Source organism: Pantherophis guttatus, chromosome 1 (assembly GCF_059756535.1).
Source record: "Pantherophis guttatus breed Tessera chromosome 1, ASM5975653v1, whole genome shotgun sequence".
In the NCBI taxonomy this organism is placed as follows: domain Eukaryota; kingdom Metazoa; phylum Chordata; class Lepidosauria; order Squamata; family Colubridae; genus Pantherophis; species Pantherophis guttatus.
Window position 1 is genome coordinate 15,416,456 of NC_142063.1, and position 23,709 is coordinate 15,440,164.

General features: G+C 44.0%; 2 protein-coding genes across 4 annotated transcripts in view; both read left to right on the top strand.

The window, feature by feature from the left end:
• TMEM59L (transmembrane protein 59 like) overlaps positions 1–4,964 on the top strand; it is a 38,316-nt gene extending 33,352 nt beyond the window's left edge. Inside the window, exon 8 of the mRNA XM_034422622.3 lies at positions 269–4,964. Coding sequence (XP_034278513.3) covers positions 269–430 — 162 coding nt within the window. The 3' untranslated portion in view covers positions 431–4,964. The remainder of the gene's footprint in view (positions 1–268) is intronic.
• A 12,493-nt stretch (positions 4,965–17,457) lies between these two features.
• KLHL26 (kelch like family member 26) overlaps positions 17,458–23,709 on the top strand; it is a 29,346-nt gene continuing 23,094 nt past the window's right edge. The window contains exon 1 of one of the 3 annotated variants that reach the window (XM_034422620.3): positions 17,458–17,956. In XM_034422620.3, coding sequence (XP_034278511.1) covers positions 17,886–17,956 — 71 coding nt within the window. In that variant the 5' untranslated portion in view covers positions 17,458–17,885. Of the gene's footprint in view, positions 17,957–20,268; positions 20,371–21,801; positions 22,031–23,709 lie in introns of those variants that run through there. The other 2 variants (XM_034422621.3, XM_034422618.3) reach the window with 2 other exon arrangements.

A 23,709-nucleotide genomic window follows, 5' to 3' on the forward strand; every position in this document is an offset into this window, starting at 1 on the left:
CAAAGTCAGCTTATTGCCCCCACAAACTGGGTCCTCAATTTACCTACTTTAGAAAGGATGGAAGGCTGAGTCAACCTTGAGCCTGGCGGGATTCGATCTTACTTTAATTGCAGACAGCTGGTGTTAAATTACAGAGCTTCTGTCTGTTGAGCTATCCAGGCTCCTCTTTAATTAAACCTGCCTCTTCTAAAACCGTCCAAGAAGGAGGACCATGTGGTGACTTACAGCGACAGCATTTTTTTGTAACATCCTCTATCCTTCCTTCTAGCCCCTGAGCATCAATGGAGACAAAGAGTACCTGGAAGACCTAGACGGATCTGTGCCCTATTCCTTACGCCCCGTCATTGCCGTGGCCATCTGCCCCATGGAGGAGAACAAGGAAGCAGGCTTACTGCCGGTCAAGGTGGATTTAGACAAGACTGTCCTCTAAGAGCCTTCCCCTGCCCCCACCCCCCAGCCCTCTTAATGCCCCATCCTCCTCTCCCTTCTTCCTGAGTTCCTCTCAACAAACACAACAACCTTGCCGTGATGCTTCCTAGCCCCTGCCATAGCACATTTGGTCACCGCTCTTTCATCCAGGAAGGTCTTGAGAAGCCCAGCATTTTTCTGCAAGGCTCCGCTGGAACACCCAAGTTCATGTCTTTTCCCCAGCAGCAACACTTTGGCTGTTGAGAAAGAGTGGGCTAGTGAGACCCTGGCTTTCAAAGGCTGCCATTGCGATTTTTGAACTGAACGAGCCCTGCTTGTTCCCAGCATAAGATCCTGAGGTCTTGGCCAGGGGAATTTGGGGGGGATTTTTGCTTCATTTTACTGAGCGAAGCTGGGTGATTCCCTCTGCCTCAACACCATTTGGGGAGCTGCTGCTTATCCTGGTTTTCTTTTGTATAAAAGAATTGGGGGGGGGGAATTAATGGAGCGATGCCTGCTTTTTATTTGAGCCTTGGTGGCAAAACTCCATGCAGAAAAAGTCAAGAGTTGCCGATCATGGTAAATTTGCTGTTAATTCTGTGCCCTGATTTGCCTGACAGACTAGGATAGGGTTCCCCCTGGACGATGATTTCCTGAGAAGCCACAAATGCCCAGGTTGACACACTGCATGAAACTATGGTTTTCATATTTAAGAAGTTGCGTTGAGTTTCATATTTAAATAGTAAACTTATATGGCCGCCCATTTCATTTGAATATGACTCTTGAGCAGCCTACAGCTAGCACCTAATATCATAGCTGTTTTTTTAAAAAAAACTTAAGCATTCAAATGAAAGTACGATTGCAAGAGAGAACATCTATCTAAACACAATATAACGGTCCTGTGGACTTCCCGATGGGATCCCCAAAGCGGTTGGAAAATCCACATTTTCAGGGCTTTCTGGAAGACTAGCAGGAATGGGGCTATTATCACCTTGGTGGGGATGCTGCTTGAGAGGGCAGGAGCCACAGCAGAAAAGACATGCCTTTCTAAGCCACAGAGATATACTTCTATACGCCTATACGCTTATACTTCCTTCTTTCTTTTCCACTCCACACCAAAAGATATTTTGACAAACAAGATACAAAGGGAAGAGAGATTCCTCTGGATCAATGTTTCTCAGCCTCGGCAACTTTAAGCTGGTGTGGACTTCAACTCCCAGAATTCCCCAGCCTCTTTCTGAAGTCCTCTTTTGGGACTTTGGCTGCCAGCAAAAACTGAATAGAATGGGACCATATGGGATATAGGGGGACAAGACAGACGGTTGAGTTTGAAATTGGATTAGACCTGTATGGGAGCTATAGGAGCTATAGGAAACTCCTCCCCCCTTCCCATTTCATCTAACAGAGAGACAGTTAGGCATCGGCTCAGGATGCTGCCATGTCCTCAATTCTAAGATCCTTCCCTTCTGATCACATGACCCAGAATGGAGCTGCCACCTCCTTCATTTTAAGCCTCCTTGGTCACACGATCCAGAATGGAGCTGTTCGGTCCGCCATTCTATGTTCCCTCCCTCCTGGTCATGTGACCCAGAATGGAGCTGTCCTTCATTTTAAGCCGCCTTCCTCTTGGTCACATGATCCAGAATGGAATGTTAGGTCCTCCATTCTAAGCCCTCTCCCTCCATTTTGAGCCGCCTCCTTCTTGGTCACAGGACTCCGACAGGAGCTGCCACTTCTTCCATTCCAAATTCCTCTCTCTTGGCCCTCCTGACCCAGAATGGGTTTTATCTGATTTACCCTGTGTTTCCGAGTTCACTCAGAGACAATTAGGTGCAATGTTGAACAAAGAGCAGAAACACAATGCGTTATTCCAATGCCCAGAAGAAACCAGGCACTCGTGGCTACTGCTTGGAAAAAATTCCAGAAGCTGTTCTCTGTTGGCTCTCCCTGTTTTCTTTTTCTCTCTTGTGACAGGAGGCCTCTTCTCTTGACTCTGTGAATTTGGGGTCTGTGGCAAAATCGGATCACAAGCTAGAACTGGCCTAGAGCAGGTGTTCCTGATCTGAGGATGCTGATGCTGATCCCCTGTAGGCCTGCAACAAGGACCTGGTCTCTGGGACTAAATATTCCTCTCTTGGTACTGCAATGCCAGTGTTTCTTTCTGCCTCCTGAGTCAGATAAAGAACTGTCAGCTTCATTCACACAACACATTAGCTTGATTATGGTAGTATTAACCTTGGTTCAGTTCTCTGTGATTTAGTTGCGAGGGTGGGGAGTTAGTGGGTTTTTTTTCAATCCCCTCTTCATTATTTTTATAATATAACTCAAGGTGGCGAAGATAACAACAACAACAACCCTGTGAAGTTGGTTGGGCTGAGAGAGGGCACCTGGCCCAAAGTCACCCAGCCAGTTTTCATACTTAAGAGGGGGGAACTAGAATTCACAGTCTCCTGGTCATTGGCCCAAAATAACCCAGCCAGCTTTCATGCCTAAAATGGGTCTAGAACAGTGAGGGCTAACCATTTTGGCCTCGCGTGCCAATAGCGGGGGGAGCACAGGGGGGGGGATTCGCACACGTGTGTGCCCACACCCATAATTCAATGTGCCCCACGCATGTGCGCGTGACCCCACCCCACGCTTCCCTAGCTTTTAGCACGTGATGGCACGGTGGGCCTGGTAGGCCCATTTTTCACCCTCCCCAGGCTCCAGAGGCTTTCTTGGAGCCTGGGAAGGGTGAAAACGGCCTCTCCCCCCGCCCCCCCCCCGGAGGCCGGAAACAGCCCATTTCCTGACTTCCAGTGGGACTGGAAGGGTCGTTTTTGGCCCTTCCCAGGCTCGACAGACTTTCTAGGAGCCTGCGGAGGGTAAAAATGTCTTTCCCCACCACCCCGGAGGCCGGAAACAACCCGTTTCCTGACTTCCAGAGGGCCCGGAAGGCCCAAATATCAGCTGGCCAGAACATGCATGCATGCTGGAGCTGAGCTAGGGCAATGCTCGCGTGCCCACAGATACGGCTCCGCGTGCCATAGGTTCACCATCACAGGTCTAGAACTCATAGTCTCCTGGGTTTTAGCCTGGTGTCTTCACCACTAGATCAAACCAGCTCTCCTGTTGGTTTTATTCTGCAAATCCAGAACAATGGGCAAACTCAGTAATCATGTTAAGTATGCTAAGGGGAGGCAGCCTGTGTGCACTGTGTCTAAACACTGAAGCTCAAAGTCTAAGGTTCCCTCTCAAAGCTGCACTGTCTTTTTTAACTTAAAAATCCCACATCATTGGGAAACACTTGAGCTGAGGAAACAAATTAAGAGCAAAGGGGTGCAAGGGCTTCCTTCCTCAGGGCCAATGAAGCAAAGCGAAGTTTGCTCCAAAATAATTCTCAACCGATCGTCTGCCCTGATTTTACTCAGAAACTCCTCTGAGTCGTAACAGGGATACGTTGCTGTAGTTGTCACTGTTGTTGGTTCTATTAATTATTATTATTCTGCCCTTGATGAATGCAGGGCACTTTTGCGAACCCAGGATGTGTTTGTGAGCGATGCCCATCCTTCCACTTTCTCCCTTCTGCAACCTCCCCGTGTATAGTAGTATCACAAGTGCAAAAAGTTTCTTCCCTCACAAACTGGTGTTAATTTTTTCCGCTTGCTTGTACATTCGGCCTAAGGATTCTCTGTATATAGATTTAACTTATCCCCTCACCCCATTTTTGGCTCTCTAAACTCCTTTCCTCACGTATCAGGGTGTGTGTCTGTGTGTGCATGTGGAAAAAAAAAAGGTGATGTCCGTGACCACACAAACAAAGCCTCACACACACAAACACACAAAGAAAGGGTGGATCTTTGATCATGATGTTGTGGTCACCATCTTGACCTCTTTTAAGCCCCTTCTGCAGAGACGTTTGCTGCATATTCTGAGTTGAAAATACCGCTTGAAAATGTATGGAGCAAGAGCTGTCCGCAATCTGGTGCCCTCTAGATATATCGGGGCTGTAAATCCCAGAATGGGAAGTCAACAACATAGCTGGAAGGCACCAGGTTGAAGAAGTCTGGGCGAAGCCAATCCGGAGCCTTTCGTATGGCTAAAAGGAGCTTGCTTTTGCATTCAGTAACTTTTTAGATTTTTGAAAGTCTTAACTCTTAAATATATTCTGGCATTCTTCATATGGGAAGAGTATTAGGGAGGTTTATATATATATTTTATATCTCTCTGAAGTTCATTCACCTTTCATCAAAATGTCTGCATCTACTTATTTGCGTGAAAAAAATAAGCTATCTTCATGGTACCTTTGTTTGTTCTGCCTGGCTTGTTTTAATTCTCTTAAAATTGTCTTTTCTTCCTAGACTCTACTTTTTCTTTTCTCTTGGGGGGAGAGTTACAAAGGCATAAGGCCTTGGTTGAACTGAGGTGAGATTTGTTGAAGACCTGTATCTGCTAACTATATCTGTATCTTTAATAACCCCTTCTGTCTGTCTGAAATCCGGAAAAGTTGTTTATTTAGTTTATTAATTTAAATTTTAAAGAAAAGAAACAATAAAAATCAAAGCTGTGAAAAGGAACTGGCATTTTTTACTATTTTTTTTTTTTAGTTTGAAAGTTTTTTCTTTGTTTCTAAAACTTTCCATCAACAATCCGTGCTTGTGTGCTCATTGCAAGAAAGAAATTGGGAGATTCAGTCCTGAATAACTTTACATTTATTACAGATACACCTTTACAGAAATGTTTCAGGACTTAATTCGCCTGATTAAAAAAAAAAAATCTAATTTACAAGATCGTGTGAGGTTCTTCGTAGCTGATGCATTCTGCACCTCTTTGCATAAGTTTACACATGTTTTCACACAAATAAAATGAAACAGAAGAACAAGATATACTTCCTTTGTCTTTAGAGGGTCCATTTATGCATCGCACAGTGTTAAAAGAGGTATCCTATTTTCTGTGAAGGAAAACTGATAATGCCTCTTCTTAATTAGAGATGCACATTCTGAACTTCTGGCTGTGTGGGTGGCAAAACCTTGGATTGGCTTATTAAAAATTCCATGAAATTATAATGGGGAAAGGCTTATCTAAAGGCTTTCTGGAGAACAAGATTAGCCTTGAGGGATCAATCCAAGGACCATCTTAGTTAGCATTTTTCTCATAGCAGCCAACCAGATTTATATCTTGATTTTATTCACATCATCTGTAGGCCAGCTGATTCTGATATGCCCGAAGGATACAGTACTCACAAGTGGGAAAATGTGAATACTTCTCTCTGTACGTGGAATTATTCCAAATATTTGGAGGCCTCCTTCCTCCAGTGATAACACGGAGTCTTGAAAACTGATAATCCTTGATATTTATTTTTAACCCACTTTTATTGTTTTATAAATATATATGTACTTGTTTTGTTTGGATTTATTTAATTCCCATTTAAAGCCATGTTATGTACAAGCAGCCCCCGACGTACGTCAAAAATTGGGACTAGAATTTCCATTGTAAGCTGTTGCAGTGATTAGTCGAGTTAGACCTACTTTTGTGACGATTTTTACCGCAGTTGTGTGCACATCACTGTGGTTGTTAAGCAAATCACACGGTCTTTAAATGAAACCAGCTTCCTAAATGCATTTTTTTACAGAAATTGGCAAAAAAGGTAGCAAATCACAATCACATAAGAGTAAGATGCTGCAACTGATCATAAATGGAAAGCTAAAGAATGAGGGGCCCTTGATATTCTCTGAGCCTGGTTTTTTTCATGCAGACGTTTCATTACCAAACTAGGTTACATCTTCAGTACAAGACCCCACTCCCTTCTACCACTGATGGTGTTATTTAGTTTGGGTAATGAAACTTCTGCAAGAAAACAAGCACGCTCAGAGAGCACCAAGGACCCTCATGTCAACCCTGAGCTATAAATATTCTCCTTTATTGGTAAATAGGGTTGCCAGGTCTGCTTCCAAAAAATAGCGGATAAGCGGGGTGGGGGTGGGGGGTGGGTAAGTAGTAAAAAAATTAAAAAAAAATTACAATTAAATTATATATTTTCTTACAAACATTTTAACACGCCATTTTAGGTCAGTCGACACAAGCTACAATACATTTTAAAAATGTGAACTGTACATAATTTTATAATATATTTTTATTTTAATCTCATCATTAATTTTTTCGGAGAATCGAGTTCAATGGATATTCAATCTTTGTCTCATTCTAACTTATGAAAAAAAAGACAAAACGCGATTCTCCTATCCTTATTCTCTTAGACTGTACAGCTTTAGATTACATACCATTTCATCATAAAGCTTTTGAATAAAAAAAATGTCCACTATTTTGTGAAAAAAAATAGTGAACATAATGTGAAAAAAGCGGACTGTCGGCTCAAATAGTGGACACCTGGCAACTCTTGAGTTTTGAAAACGAAAATGAAACGAAAATGAAAATATTTTGCAAGAGCTGTCACAGCAACACTTGGTTTGTGCAATGAGTTTTAGTTTAACTCTCTGGAAGCACTGATTTCTGATTATATCACCCATTTTTAAAATCTGTTCTTTTCTCTGTGTGCATGTGAAGTGACAGCTGCCTTGCTGTTTTGCAGCAGCTGGGAGAGGATGGACTGATCCCTGATCCTGTTATAAGGAGACTGGGATAGAGTATCCCTTCTCAGATAAAAGCTGCTCTCTGCAGAATGTTTATTTGAAAATAAAGCAAACCTGAATGAAAATGAAAACAAAACTAGCACAAAAGGGGAGAATGTTGGGTAAAGCCAGTTTCTCTTTGTGATAGGGAAAATTTCTAAATATTGTGGGAGAGAAGATGAAACGGCTCTGCATTCTTTCTTAAAAAACACACACGCTCCTTTCTGCAGTGAGTAGATTTTCTTTCACTGCCTCTGCCTAGCTTAGTACTTCTCAACCTCGGCCATTTTAAGAGTTAAGACTTCAACTCCCAGCATTCCCCAGCCAACACAAGGAATTCTGGGAGTTGAAGTTCATACATCTTAACATTGGCCAAGGTTGAGAATCACTGGCCTAGCCCAATGGAAGCTCCAGACAGTTCTTTTTACCCTCAGGCTTAGAAAGGGAGTGTGCCACGGGTAATTGTTTTTTTATTTAAATGCATCAGAGATTACAAATATGAAATATAGAGATGCTTTGCCTCTGACTTGCAGAGGAGAAACATTAATATTCACCACAGCAGTGTGCCTTGGCAATTATAAGATGGATGAACTTCAACTCCCAGCATTCCCCAGGCAGCATGCTGGTTGAGGAATGCTGGGAGTTGAAGTCCACTCATCTTAAAAATTGCCAAAGCTGAGAAATATTATTGTAGAGGAAAGAGTTTATTTTTTTAACCCTTCTACTTTTGAAAAGGACAATTTCTTTTTATTTATTAACGTTTCTCTTCGGGACAGAATCACCAGACAGCTTTTTTTCCTGCACTCAACTGGGTCAGGCCCAACAAAAATGGTTTGCCTGGGTTCATACTCTGGCTGTGTTTATGTGATGTACTTAAGAGTGATTAAGCTCAATTTTCTTGGTTTACATGACATTTAGCTAGGTTTAAAACCCATGCTAGCTTTCACTGTTCCAGGGTAATTGGGAGTCCTGCATATCTTGTTAACCCAAACATAGGCTCAATTTGCACGAATATTAGAAATATTACCACAGAGATGGCCTTGAAGGAAGAACACAGTGCAGCAACCATTACAAAAACATCAGTTCCTCCTGGAAGAGAGGAGGGGTGAATAAGAAACTCAAGATCACTCTCCTTAACTCTCTGAAACAGAAACACAGTTGGGTTTTCAAGATGTTATTACAGCCTATGCCAATTCAGTAGACTGTTAGGATTTTTTGTGGTCTGTTTGGTGACCTGGTTTACCTCAAAGGGCTGACAGGTTGGCTAATTTGTGGTTGTGTAGCAGACATAGATGATTAATGTCTTGAATGGAGAACTGAACCAGGTATTGGATTCCCTAGTCCAAGCATCCCTTTAGATATTTTGGACCCACGTTCATGATCACAATCGGGAGCAGAATTTCCATGGCTAAGCAAGGCAGTTATTAATAGCAATAGCAATAGCACTTAGACTTATATACTGCTTCACAGTGCTTTACAGCCCTCTCTAAGTGCTTTACAGAGTCAGCCTCTTGCCCCCAACAATCTGGGTCCTCATTTTACCGACCTTGGAAAGATGGAAGACTGAGTCAACCTTGAGCCAGTCAGGATCGAACTGCTGGCAGTGAGCAGAGGGAAGGAAGGAAGGAAGGAAGGAAGGAAGGAAGGAAGGAAGGAAGGAAGGAAGGAAGGAAAACAGCAATAGCACTTATATACCACTTCACGGTGCTTTACAGATCCTCTCTCTAAGTGATTTACAGAGTCAGCCTATTGCCCCCAACAATCTGGGTCCTCATTTTACTGACCTCAGAAGGATGGAAGGCTGAGTCAACCTTGAGCCGGTCAGGATCGAACTGCTGGCAATGGGCAGAATTAGCCTGCAATACTGCATTCTAACCACTGCACCACCACGGTTCTTTAAGTGAGTCACATCCAATTTTATGATCTTTTTTGCCATAGTTGTTAAATGAATCACTGCACATGTTAAGTCAATTGTGCGGTTGGTAAGAAAATTTGGCTTTCCTCGTGGACTTTACTTGTTGGAAGGTTGCAAATCACATGACCCTGGGATGCTCCAACCATCATAAATACATACCAGTTGCCAAGCACCCAAATTCTGATCACATGTCTGTGGGGATGCTGCAATGGTTGTGTGAGGACTGGTGGTAAGTCACTTTTTTCAGTGCTGCTGTAACTTCAAATGGTCTTTAAATGAATGGTTGTAAGTCAAGAACTATACCTGTAGAGCTGACATCCGGATTCGAAATGCAAGATAATGAATCTTCACCACATCCAGTGGCTTGGAAATTTTGGTACCCCGGGATGTCCATGGATAGGAATCCTAAGTGCCTGGAAGGCTCAAGATGCAATCTCCATTTAAACATAAGAAAAGCAATACGGTTAGTCCTCAACTTACAATCACAATTGAGCCCAAAATTTATGTTGCTAAGTGAGACATTTGTTAAGTGAATTTTACCCCATTGTACAACTTTTCTTACCAAAGTCGTTAAGTGGATCACTGCAGTTATTAGATCATTCAGTGAATCTGGCTTTCCCATTGACTTCGCTTGTTGGGTCAGAAAAGGTGATCACATGACCCCCAAGACACTGCAACCGTCATAAATATGAGTCAGTTGCCAAGCATCTGAATTTTGATTATATGACCATGGGGATGCTGCAATAGTCATGTGAAAAACAGTCATAGGTCACTTTTTCAGTGTCATTGCAACTTTAAACAGTCACTAAATGAACTGTTGTAAGTTGAGGACTAACTGTAGGACAGTGATGGCTAACCTTTTTGTTATCGCGTGCCAAAAGCTGGGGGAGTGCGGAGTGGTCACGTGCATGCGTGCCCACACTCATAATTCTATGAGCCCTGCCCCCCCCACGCACACATGCGAGACCCCCCCTCATGCTCCCCCCTGCTTTTGGCATGTGATGGCATGGTGGGCACAGTAGGCCCGTTTTTCTGCCCTCCCCAGGCTCCAGAGCCTTTCTAGGAGCCTGGGGAGGGCAAAAACAGCCTTCCCCGCCTTCCCCACCTCCCCGGAGGCCCTCCGGAGGCTGGAAACAGCCCGTTTGCTGACTTCCATTGGGCCCAGAAGGCCGAAAAATCAGCTGGTCAGCACGCACATGCGTGCTGGAGCTGAGCTAAGGCAACGCTCACGTGCCCACCAATATGGGTATGTGTGCCATCTGTGGCACGCGTCCCATAGGTTCACCATCACGGCTGTAGGATATGTTTTGGTTTGCTGTGTTAAAAATGAACTCTCATATTTCAAGTGATAAATTATTTACCTAACAGCATACAATTTCCAAGCTTAAATCTGGCATTGTAAATTCTTCCAGCAGACAAACATTTGCATAAGATTTTCAGGCCGTTGTTTTTTTGATTGACATCCTGCCTTTTGTTCAGGAGCACCAGTACAATTGCCATGGTTGTTAAGCAAATAACTGCAGTTGTTAGTGAATCGTGTGGCAAATCCAGCTTCCCCCACTGACTTTTTTTGTTGGAAGCTGGATGGGAAGGTCACCAATGGCAACCACATGACTCTGGGACACTTCAACTATTGTTAATACACTCCGGTTGCCAAGTGCCCAAATTTTGAACACTTGACCGTGGGGATACTGCAATGGATGTAAGTGTAAGGATCAGCCATAAGTCACTTTTTTTCAGTGCCGTTTCACTTAGAATGGTATAGAATAGAGCTGGAAGGGACCTTGGAGGTCTTCTAGTCCAGCCCCCGCTCAAGCAGGAGAACCTATACCTGTCATGGCAAACCTATGGCACACGTGCCAGAGGTGGCACGCAGTGCCCTCTCTGTGGGCACGTGAGCCGTCACCCCAGTTCAGCTCTGCTGCACATGTGAGCGCGCCTCCCTCTGGCCAGCTGGTCTTCGGGTCTCTGCGCGCATGCACTGGGAGTGGGGCATGTGTGGGGGCCATGCACACACGTGCGGGATGCATGCGGGGGGCACGCACATACATGGAGGGCATGGGCATGCAAGGGAGGTGCGTGTGTATGTGCAGGGGACTGGGGCACATGCGCTGGGGCCGTGCGTACATGCATAGGGGGTGGGGTGCATGTGGGGAGCAGGGCGCATGTGCAAGGGCTTTTGAGGGTTCAGGTGCACGTACATGCTTTGGGCACTTAGTCCAGAAAAGGTTCGCCATCTGTTGTGGCCCGCCAGCGGCCTGCACGGATCGTGGCTGATCCCAACGAAGAGGAGGCTGGTGTGGTGTCGCACCAGCAGCCTGCACAGCCAGCGCTCGTGTTGGACAGCGAGGAGGCTGAAGAGGATGTGGTGCCAGAGGCCTTCAGAACTTCCAGAGGCTCCTTCCAGTGGAGAGAGCGAAGTGGAGGAACCTCTCCTCAATGCTCAGGCACGCAGGGCTGCCAAAAGGCAGAAGTGGCTACTCAGGAGGAGGAGGTCTCCTCGAGAGTAAGGCTTGAGGATAATTGGCCACTCCCTTAGCCTATTTAAGTCGCACGCCGTTAGTAAGTTTCTTGCTAGAAACAACTCATATTTATAATCAGAGTATTTTGGTTTATCATATCTTGCTTTCTGGGCTGGTTGCCAACCTTTGCCGGTCTTGTTTATTCTTGCTACTTAATAAATTTGATAAGGACCGTTGGTGTGTGTCAATATCCTCGGAAATCCGGAGCTGGGGCAGAGCAGCCATCACTGCCTTACAACTTCTGAAGGCAAGCTATTCCACTGGTTAATTGTCCTCACTGTTTGGAAGTTTCTCCTCAATTCCAGGCCTTTGATCATCTTACTTGCTCTAAGTCACTAAATGAATGGTTGTAAATCAAGGATTACTTGTATGTCACACTGACACTCTCTTTGCAAAAACTACCCACAGAGAACAACCTGCTGCGGTATATTAGCTGTATAAGCTTCAGCCCAGCCAAAGGAGCACCCACACACAGCAGCAACTGTTTTATTCAAACGCCATCAGGAATGGGGAACAACAAAACAAAACAAATGAGAGAGATCCCCCTTTCCCCCCCCCTCCCCACTTCTGGCATTTGTTTGCTGTCAGATGGGGATTCGTGTGACTGCCTTGTTTTTAGACTCACTTTGACGCCTGCACATTGTGAGACCAGCACAGAACAGCCAATCCCATATTTGTGTGTAATGAATAAACACGGGGTATGTGTTTGTGAGGGGGGGGAGGCATTTTATGCTTGCAACAGAAGCTATGAGAAGAAATTACTATGTATGTAAGAAATCATGGTTACGTGCCCGTACAGTTGCAAACTCTTGGGAGTCACCTGTCCAGATGACTAATCAAACAGTGATTTATGCACCATCAGGTCAGTGTGGACTCTTAGCAACCACTGAGAGGCCATTTCCTCCAGTGGCTCTGTCTCCAGGCTGCTCCTTGAGGTGTGCCCATCACTACTGAAATGGAGTCCATCCAGGTTATTCAAGATAAATAAAGACTATTGAGCATTTGTGTGATGGACTGGTTCACAAAACATACTAAAGGCAAGGATTGGGTTTCCAAAACACAAATTAAAAACCACTTCAGTGTAGACTTAAATTTATAGGCTGCTCAACTCTGTCCCGATTCTGGGTGGTCTATAAATTTAGTCTAGGGTGTAATAAGATCTTAACCTACCTAGGGAAGGGAAGTAACATCAGCTTAGCAAATTTATTGTTGTGACCACAATTTATAAACTATAGCATACCATAAAATACAATGCAGCAGAATAGTAAAATAGTGAAGTGAAATAATTAAAGCGTGCTAGCTGTATGAAGGTTGAAATAAGACAAAGCCAGAGCTACAACTAAGAACTTTAGCATTTCTTTCTAACTTTAAGTATCAGAAGAGCAAAAATAGCAACTGAGCTGCTAAACACTTGGAAACACATTTGCAAGGAGCTAGTTCAACTGTTGGGAGTCCATGTCCTTGAGTTCACCTACCATCAATCATTTGGCTTTAATCTCATTGTACATGGGGTAATGGAAGACATAATGAATGAATATTCTTCACTTGAGCAACACCTCTGGGAGTTGAAGTCCACACATCATAAACGTTCCCAAGGTTGAGAAAAAATGATTAGATATTAGTAGATGGGAGCATTCGGGTTCTTGATTACAGCAGCAATAGATGCATCCTGAAAAGTCTACAAAGTCAAGCTGAGGATAGTTCAAGCTGTAGAGCAGGGGGTCTCCAACCCCCGGGGCTGCGGCCTATTTGAAACTGGGTCACAGGAAAAATGGACAAGCATGCACGCGAAGCTCCACTCGCCCGAGTGCAGAGTACTTGTGCTCGTGCACACAGCTCTGCTTGTGCAAGTGGAGGGTGCACGTGTGCACACTGCAAAATCAAGCTGTGTGTGTATGTGTGCCTACTACTCACACGCACATACCCCCCCCACCCCCGTGCCTGGCTGCCAAGCTGGACCACTGCTGTAGAGGGCCCATTAATGTAAGTGTTGACACTGACTTGATGTACATAATTAAATCTATCATCAAGCTAGATATTATATGAGTGGTGCAGTGGCCTAGAGGTGGAGCTCTCGCCTCACAATCAGGAGGCTGTGAGTTAGATCCTAGGTAGAGGCAGGTATTTCTCTCTCTAGGCACGATGGGAATATATCTGAACAAAACCCCACATTGGCAACAGGAAGGGCATCCGGCCAGTAAACATTCAGCTCCCATTCAATTGCCCAGACTCCACTCCGCAAGGGATTATGGGGTCGTTAAAAGATGATGATGATCAAGCTAGATATTAGCAGACAGGGAAAGAGATTCAGGCTACTGGGAAGAACTATCTACCAGTAAAATAGGCTGCCTTGCTTCATTACAGGTCCTTAAAGAGAACCTGGGTAGCCCTACCTCTGCAATGCTTCAGATCTTGAATCATTTAGAAACTTGGACTGGATGATTCTGAGTCCCTTCCAACTCTGTGCTTTTATTTTTCTATTATTCATAAGGCTGAGACCTAGATAAAGTCAGCCTGGAATGCATATTTATGCAAATTAATGTTTCAGGAACATTTTTTTTCAAGAGCTGCAAGATGACGGGCATGAACTAGTGATCAAAGCCCCATTCCTTCTGTCATGCATAGAATTATAAATACATACAACCATCATAAATACATGCCAATTGCCAAACATCTGAATTTTGATCATGCGATGCTGCAATGGCCATGAAGTGTGAAAAATGGTCCTAAGTCACTTTTTTTCAAAGCTGTTGTAACTTTCAGTGGTCACTAAACAAACAGTTGTACGTCAAGGACTTCTTGTAACCCTTTTCTCATTTGCCTACCACAACTGTTGAGAGTTATGCTGACTTAAAAACTGTCCGCTGTATCCCAGAGCCCATTGTAGCATCATTGGCACATGTTTATGTTTCATCAGCGCTTGCCATCTGTGGGAAAAATATGATTAGCTCACAAGCTTCTGGTTTGTGTAATAATCAGACCACAAACCCACACAGGACAGGATTCAACAAAATAACAAAGTATTGCAAAAGGAGCAATGCTTTGAGTTTTATATCAAAGCAGCACTCCGTGTTATGATAATAATATGGAGCTGCAACCTGCAGCTCAATTATTGGCGAGTAGAAGACTAATAGCATTGGAAAGTCCTAGGTTCAACCTCCATTCACTGATCGGTTTGCTACTTTGCCTGGGTTGGTACAGTAAATTAAGCAATAACATGGCTTGTTTGGTTGTGGGTAAATGCACTACATGCCAATTGCCAACCAATCTGTTTATAATCCATTAGTTTATGTCTTCAATGACAGACAGGCACAGCCAAAGAGCCATATGTGGCCCATGGGCCATACAATGCCCATGTCTGTTCTAGAGGGTGGGAGTCACAGCGGAAAAAGTCCATCTTAAGGGTCAATGGAACTCCTTAATAGATGGGATCTGTACTATATCCCTCCTGATAAGATGGGTAGATGTAAGAGGGTAGACCTGCAGATAAGTCGTGGTGGCGCAGTTATCAGAATGCAGTATTGCAGGCTAATTCAGCTCACTGCCAGCAGTTTGATTCTGACTGGCTCAAGGTTGACTCGGCCTTCCATTCTTCCGAGGTCGGTAAAAAGATTGTTAGGGGCAACTCTGTAAACTATTTAGTGTGCCCTGTAAACTACTGTGAAGCGGTATATAAATCTTAGTGCTATTGCTTTAAGTCCCTGGGGATCAGGTGTTTCTAGTTTTTTTTTAATTAATTGGTTTGAAAAAAACAAAAACAAAATCTGAAATCCCATTACAGTCACTTTTTGACTTAACAACATTTAATAACTAGTGCAGCCATCTGAAAAGTATATGGTCAAAATTTGGGTGTTTGGCAACTGGAGTATATTTATGAGGATTGCTGTCGCCTAACTCCTGCATGATTCGCTTAGCAACCATGGCAGAAGACCGTAAAATCAGATGCAATCCACTCAACAACTGCTTTGCTTAGAAATGGAAATTCTGGTTTCAATTGCGGTCATAAGTCAAGGACTACCAGTTATTAAATGTGATGATGTGGCTCCCAAGTATCTAAAGGGATGCCTGGATACCTGATTCAATTCTCCATTTAGGGCAGGGGTTTCCAACCTTGGCAACTTTAAGCCTGGAGGACTTCAACTCCCAGAATTCCCAGCTTTGCTGGCTGGGGAATTCTGGGAGTTGAAGTCCACCAGGCTTAAAGTTGCCAAGGTTGGAGACCCCTGATTTAGGGTGTTAATTGGCATGTCTGCCTGAGCTACTCAACCACAAATGGCCAGTCATCCAAGGATTCAGAAGCTTTAATGAATTAACGATAAAATAAGGGCAAGACATTCCTCTTATCTGTGGGGTCCTTGGTGCTCTGACCTTGGTTGTTTTCGTTGCAGACTAGGATAATGAAACATCTGCGAGAAAACCACCAAGCTCAGAGAACGTAATGGACCGCACAGTTCAACCCTAAGTAACATTCTCTTGATTCCTCCCAAATTGTTCCTGTAATCCCCAGACCTGCGTCAAAAATACTCGATGTACTGTAGACATAATTCTTTTTCCCCTGAAGTTGCCCAGCTCGGTGGCCCGAGCGGAAGAAATATTGCCAGATGTGCAGGCTCACCATGGGAACAACATGCACAGAATATCTGTGTCCTTGTTTATTTACAGATTGTCCTTGATTTACGACCATACTTGAACCCAACATTTCCATAGCTAAGTGAGACAATTTCCATTGCTAAGTGAGTCTTGCCCCATTTTATGCCACGGTTGTAAAGTGAATCGCTGCAGTTCAGTTAGTTAACACGGTTGTTAAGTGAACCTGGCTTCCCCACTGACTTTATCAGGTCACAAAAAGTAATCGCCCGATCCCAGAACATGGCAAACGTCATAAATATCAGCCAGTTGCCAAGCATCCAAATTTTGATTATGTGACCATGGGGGTGCTGCAACAGTCCTAAGTGTAAAAAAAAACCCAGTCATAAGTCACTTTTTTCAATACCATTGTAACTTCGGTCACTAAATGAATTGTTGTAAGTTGAGGAGTACCTCTATCTGTTCAATGCAGCACTGAAATATATAACGTTTCCCTAGTTGCACTCTTTTTCAATTCGGTCAGTCCTCACATTTTATGAGGGGAAAATTCCTTTTCTTTCCCCTTTTTAAATGGAAATTTTAAATTTGGTTTTAAATTATTGGGGTTTTAAATTTGTTCAGCCAAATTATTTAATTCGTTTTATATTTTAAATTTTGTATCTATACGTTTTATTCTATGGCTGTTCACTGCCCTGAGTCCTTCGGGAGTAGGGCGTTATACAAATTCAATAAAATAAAAATAAAATAAATTCTCTTAGGCGCTAATTATCACCACTCCAAAGGACACAACTCCTCAATTCAAAATTCTTACAGTACACAGGGCAGGGAACGAAAAGCAGCCTAGACAGGTGTGGGGTCTGAATTCCCCTGACGCAAGGAACAGCCCTTGCGTCAGCCTTCACACACACCTCGCCTACCCCATATCCATGAAAGACTAACAGCAGTTGGAGAGTAAATTCGATCAGGGTTAGAACATTGAATAATAGAGATGGAAGGGACCCTGGAGGTCTTCTAGTCCAACCCCTTGGCTCGAATAGGAATAGTGAATGGTTGTCCAGGCTCTTTTTAAAAGGCTCCAGCGATGGAGCACCCCACAACTTCAGAAGGCAAGCTATTCCATTGATGGATTGCTCAGGAAATTTCTCCTCAATTCCAGGCTGTTTCTCTCCTGGATTAGTTTCCATCCATTCTTTCTCGTCTTGCCTATTGGCGCTTTGGAAAATAGGTTGAGAACCCACCCGTCCCCCCCCTCCAGTCTTTTTAACACCGGCTAAGGCCGAAGTGGCTTCTCCGGGGCGAAATCCACCAATGCGCTTGCCAGGATTTGGTGCAAACCCAACCAAAGCAGGCGCCGTGTGAACGCAGTCGGGGGAGGGGAGCGGGGGGTCTACGCCTTCCGAGAGGCTCAAGGAGCCCCCGGTGAGGCGCAGCGCTGCCCTTTCGAGGGCGCTGCAGAAAGCGCAACCGAGGCCCCCCTTTGGCGCCCTCTCGCCCTGCCAGGACGCCTTATTTTCACTCCGCTTCCCCCCCCCCCCAAAAATAGTCATAATAAACCAATTCCTCAAGCTTTATTCTTTCTTTCTTCGAATATAGAGGGCGCTTCCTCCCCCCCCCTCGCTTTCCGTGGGGTTTTTTGTTTTGTTTTTTCTCCCCTTTTTGGTTTTGCGCGCGCGGGAAGCTTCTCCTCTCCGGACGCTCGCGCGCCCTGCGCTTGGGGACGCGCCGAGCGCCCTCTGGTCCGTCTCTCTCCCGCGCCCTGTCCGGCCCTGCCCTTCCCCTTCCCGGCGTCCCACTTCGGCCGAGCCCCGGCTGGGGCGGCCTCCACAGCAAGCGGAAGGCGGCGGGAAGATGGCGGAGCCCGGCGGGGCCGAAACCTTCGCCGAGCGACCGTCCACGCCGAGCGGCAGCAGCCTCAGCAGGTGAGGACGAATCCCCTCCTGCCTCTCCCCACTCCACCACCCAGCCGCCTCTAGTCCCACCTCCTTGGGGAGGGGAGGGCGCACCTTCTCCCACCCCCACCCCCAGCTCTGCCCCACACGGGGCCCCACGCACCCCCCCCACCCACGACGGAGAGCCCTCCGTGGCTTCTCGCTGCCCAGAGGACGACGCGGTGCCCTCTTTCTCCCGCGCCCGGGTGCTTCCCCCGCCCCGCAGCTGCTTTGCATTTTTATTTTGATTGCGCTTCTCGGATTTCTGACCCACCTCTGGAAACTGGGCGGGGCTCTTGCCAGGAGGCTGTCGGAGTGTATGGGGGGGGGGATACACCCCAATGTATTGTATTGGCATGTCAGGTTTAATTAACCAGGTTACCGCATTAGCCCGTTTTCTACCTTTGCACAGGATAAGGAACCGTACCCACCTGCTGGCTGTGCCCTCCAGGCTGAACTAAGAGAGAGCCCAGCCTAATTAAAGCTAAATGAAGGATAGGGCGCTGTGCAAATGCATGATGGCTGCTGACCTGGTTACTTAGGTTGTGTGAACGTGGGCAATGTAATCCTGGGTAATGTAATGTAATCCTGGGTGAGGGTGGATCATCTACCCTTTGGAACAATCTACCCCCAGAGATACGAGTGATCTCCGACCTCCGGACCTTTCGTCGGGCCCTAAAAACTCATCTCTTTCAGTTAGCCGGTCTCTCTTGATTTTATGATTTTATGGTTGGTTTTAAATTTTGATATGGATTTTAAATTGATAAATTTTAAACTATGGGCCAAATTTAATTATTTTAAATCTATTTTTTAATCGTACTTATGTATAAATGTTTTTTATTCTGGCTGTTCACCGCCCTGAGTCCGAAAGGAGAAGGGCAGTATAGAAATTCGAATAATAAATAAATAAATAATAAATCTTCCCCAGACGCATAGTTCCATATTCTTCTCTTTCTGTGTCCATCTGTTGATGGTAGGATGAACTCCAGATCTGCCTGTGTAGGGATCTGTCAGGCTGGTAACAATGGGAGGTGTAGTCCATCACATCTTAAAAAGTGACTTGAGAGCCTTTGGGTTTTCCTTCCACCCCGTAGTTGTTCTGTCTGCCCCTAGAAAGGTTTTTCCTCCTTTTAGTGCTCTGTGATGGTCCTCGGCTCTTCCCCATCCCTTGTTTTGCCTTATAAAGGTGATTCCCCCTCACCTTTTAGTGCAGTCACATTTGTTGCTGAATGATAATTCCCAGCAACCCTCACTAGTGTGAACATCTGGAGAACTACAGGTTGCTTTCACACAAAATTTTGAACACCCTTGCTAAATTAACCCAACTCTTTGCTGCTGTCTAGTGGTTGGGCCTATTTTTGTAACCCAAAGTAGTGGCTCTCAATCTTTCCTTCACCACGAACCACCTTTAAATACCTTTTGTGGCCACGGACCTCCACGACTTAAGGTTTAAATCATAACATTTCTTCAAGCCTTTGTGGACCTCCTGTGATGACATCGAGACTCCTCAGGGGTCCGTGGACCACAGGTTGAGAACCACCGACCTAAAGTAATAGTTGCAGAGCTCATGGTGTCCTCTGAGCTTGGTTGTTTGCTTGTAGATGTTACTTTACCCAGCTAGGTAACATCATCAAGTGGTAATAAGTGTAGGGTTTGCTCCCTGGTTATATCCAGTAGATTCTACCCTGTTACCCCCAAAATAAGACATCCCCTGATAATAAGCCCAATCGGGCTTTTGAGCACATGACAATAAGGCCAAGCGCTTATTTCGGGGTTCAAAAAAATATAAGGCAGGGTCTTATTTTCGGGAAAATACGGTATATATACAGAGCCAGTCTGGTCTAGTGGTTAAGGCAAATGGCCAGAAACCAGGGGACTGGGCCTCTAGTCCTGCCTTAGGCATGAATGCCAGCAGGGTGACTTTGGTCCAGGCGAACCTACCTCACCGGATTGTTACTGTGGGGAAAATAGGAGGAGAAAGGAGTATTAGGTATGTTTGCTGCCTTGAGAAGATATTTATAAAATAATAAAAAGATAATAAAGTTGAGTGATGAAACATCTGCAAGCAATCAACCAAGCTCAGGGAACACCAAGGAGTCCATAGTTCAACCCTCAGCTACAGATATTCTCTTCTATTGAAAAATACGGTGGTCCTAATCGAGTTAAAACATTCTTATTTATTGGACTACTGCTATAAATCATCTCCAGGTATTTTGTGTTGTGTGAAGCCAGTTGCTATGCAGCAGAGATGTCCCTTTATCTCATTATGTGATCATGTCCCCTGCAGCATTATCTTTTCTGCCCTGTCTTGTTTTTCCTCATATTTCCTATTTTCCTCTTTCTGGGAGGTCCTGGCTGTCGTCTGCCTACATTTTTGTCGCGGGAAGTTAAAGGAGGCTTACTGGGTAAGAGGAAAGACCAGGCCTGTTCAGCATGCTGGTCCCACAGTAGCCAAGGAGATGTCTCTGGGGAAGAAGCCCACAAGTAGGAAGAATGTTGTAATTCCTCCCATCCTCATCTAAGTGGAAATGCTAGGCATGGTTACTTTCAGGACCATCAAACATCCACAACTTTTTGGGTTATATCTAGTTTTTAAAAAAAAAAAACATTCTAGATGAAACTATCATTTCATCTAGTGACCTGTGCTCAGTTTCACTGCATTCCCTTTCTTTATTTATCATAATCTCCTATAATTCTTATTCCCTCCACAAAAGATTATACAGTTGTCTTCCTTTAATTGCTCCCTTGTCCCCATTTTGTTTCCGGGTTGTAGGTTCTTTTGATAATCTTTTATTAAATTTCTTATTTCCTAGGTGAACTAGAAAATAGATCCCCTGATTCCCAGGTGGAGATTCCTTTCATTTGTTCTTCTCCACCTCACCTCATTTCCCTTGAAGATAATTATTTGTTTTCCCACAATTATTCCCTTTATTCTGCTTAGCTCCCTCTCTCGTATACTCCATTGGCCTGTGATACGTGTTGCAGCACAGAGCATACAGATTTCAGTTTCAGTTTTCACCTAACCTGCTAGTAACAAATTTTAGATTTCACCACTGCTTTTTAACACAGAGTCCATCCTGGTCACAAACTTGTCATGTTTTGTACCAATTATAATTTTGCACGGATAGACCCCCAAACTGCATATTACCACAATCAAAGCAGAATCAAGGTGTGGATTACCTTTTCAAAATCTGGCCATCTGGAAAAGGATTGAAGTTGGTGCATTATTTGTTTAGGCAATGGATATATCTGCTCATCCTAAATACAGAACTCTCCAGGGGGAGGGGGTTTAAGAAACTACACCACAGGAAAATACTATAAAAACAATATAAACTCCTGTGAACAGAATAAAAGTTGAAGTTAAGATGATCAAACCTGCTGCAATTTTAAAGATATGCATTCACGGCTAGACATTGTGATTGTCTAAACCGTCAAAGCTGCCTGAGAGTTATTTCTGCATTGGCACAAATCTGAAAAATGTATTATTTTATAGTCTGAACTATCGAGTTACGTGCTAAGAAATGCTATCTAACTGTAGATTTATAGATTGATGGACTTGGAAATACATTAGTTCATTAAAAGGATGTCCTCAATTAACTTTAGCATTATTCAGAAGTTTGGCATAATGTTTTTCAAAGAGGAAAAATTGGAGGCCAACTGTGAAAGAGAAACTTGCTGACCTAAGGTTTTTCCATTGCAATGATCCTGTGTTTGCTTTCTTCAGGAAAAATGACAAGTCTGAATAAGACATAGTTTGCCTGAGACATAATATACTGAAGAGAAAATTTTTAAATCACACACAATAGGGCAGATTAAGAGGGAAAAACTAGCCTACAGGTAGTCCTCAATTTACGACTATAATGGAGTTTTCCTCACCATTCATCCCCAACAGCCTGTGCCAATGTTCAACAGTGAAGGGATACAGGGCAAAAAAACCATCCTGCAGAAAGCACAGCTCCACAACACTCCTTTGGGCAGTTCCAAGATGGCTTCACACCCAATTGCACTACTCAGGTGCAGGACACTGAGGACACAGACAAATTTCCAAGTGGCCTCAAGGCAGGGGTGGGTTGTAAAATTTTTTACTACCGGTTCTGTGGGCGTGCCTTATTTTGTGGGCATGGCTTGGTGGTGGGGTAATGTGATGGTAGGCGTTGCCAACTATCTTTTTAAAACTTTTAAAAGCATTTTTTTCTACAACCTTAAGAGGTTGCAGAAAAAAAAGCTTTTAGAAGCCTCTGACGATCAGGCAACTCAGCTGGGATCGCCAGAGGCTTTTAAAGGCATTTTTTTACCTACAACCTCTTCGGTTGAAGAGATGGTAGAAAAAATGCTTTTAAAAGCCCCTGACGATCCCAGCTGAGCCGCCCGATCGTCAGAGGCTTTTTTTTTTAACTTTTAAAAGCATTTTTTTGGCCAAAGAAGTTATAGAAAAAATGCTTTTAAAAGTAAAAAAAAAAGCCTCTGATGAAGTAGGCGGGGTAAGCGAGCAGGGACCGGTTCGGGGGCGTGGCCAGCCAATTTTATTACTGGTTCTCCAAACTACTACACATTTTTACTACCGGTTCTTATGAACCGGGAGCAACCCACCACTGCCTCAAGGACTCTCAAAGAATGCAAATGACCAGCTATCTGCAAGGAATATAAATCCTTCCATTCCCCACCATTGAGTGGGCAAATTTTTCAACCAAGCTACCTCAAATGGGCTAATTTACAGAAGTTTCCAAAATCTGGGACTCATGACTCCCATGGAATTGAAATATGGCCAATTTTATAAAAATATTTTATGATATAAAAGTTATCAAAACAGTTTATGACATAATACAAAATGTCATAAAACAGTCCTGGGCTGATATTTAACTGTGCTATATAGTTCAAAATGGACTATTTTCAAGGCAGATACATCTCTGAATATATCCCAACTTTTCCAGTGAAGGCAATGCAGGTAAGCTCTCGATTTAAGATTACAATTGAGAGCGGACCTTCCATTGCAAAGTGACGTAGTTGTTAAGTGAGCCATTCCTGATTTTATGACCCATTTTTCCACAAATGTTAAATGAATCACCCCAATCAAATGAATCTCATGGTCATTAAGATAATCCAGCTTCCCCTATTGACTTTGCTTGTTGGAAGCCCAGAGCTGGCAAGGTTGCAAATGGAGATTTGGGGACCTTGATAAAATGTGTTTACTAAAAATAAGGAAATGGTAGAAATGTTTTCTGAGGTGTAAAGGCTAATAGGAAAGCAATATATAATACGTGGTGTATTGATAGGCATGAACGTTGAAAGAAACAAAAATAGCTATGTACAAGAACACGCTTTTATGGATGTGAGGAATACAAAGAGAAGTTGAATGCAGTGGGAATGGGGCACTAGAGAATTGTGTGTGGTAAAATAAGGGAAAGGGGTCAAGCATAAGTAGGTGCTGAATAATGTGGTTTGTATATAAGGACTACATTGAGGTGGTGTAGTTATGTAAAGAGAATGAATGAAGATTAAGCAGCAAAAAAAAAAAACCCACATTAAGAAATAATACAGGTAGTTCTCATTTAATTACTGTAATGGGATCAGAATTGCTAAGCAAAGTGGTCATTAGATGAAACACCACGTGATCACATCCCTTAGGGCAGCTTTGAATAGTCACGGTTGCAAAGTTAGGCAAAGATCTCATGCTTTTCTTACCCTGCCATGCTCACCTACTGTTCTTCAACTCTCCCCAATTGCCTATTTCCCCCCTATCTCTG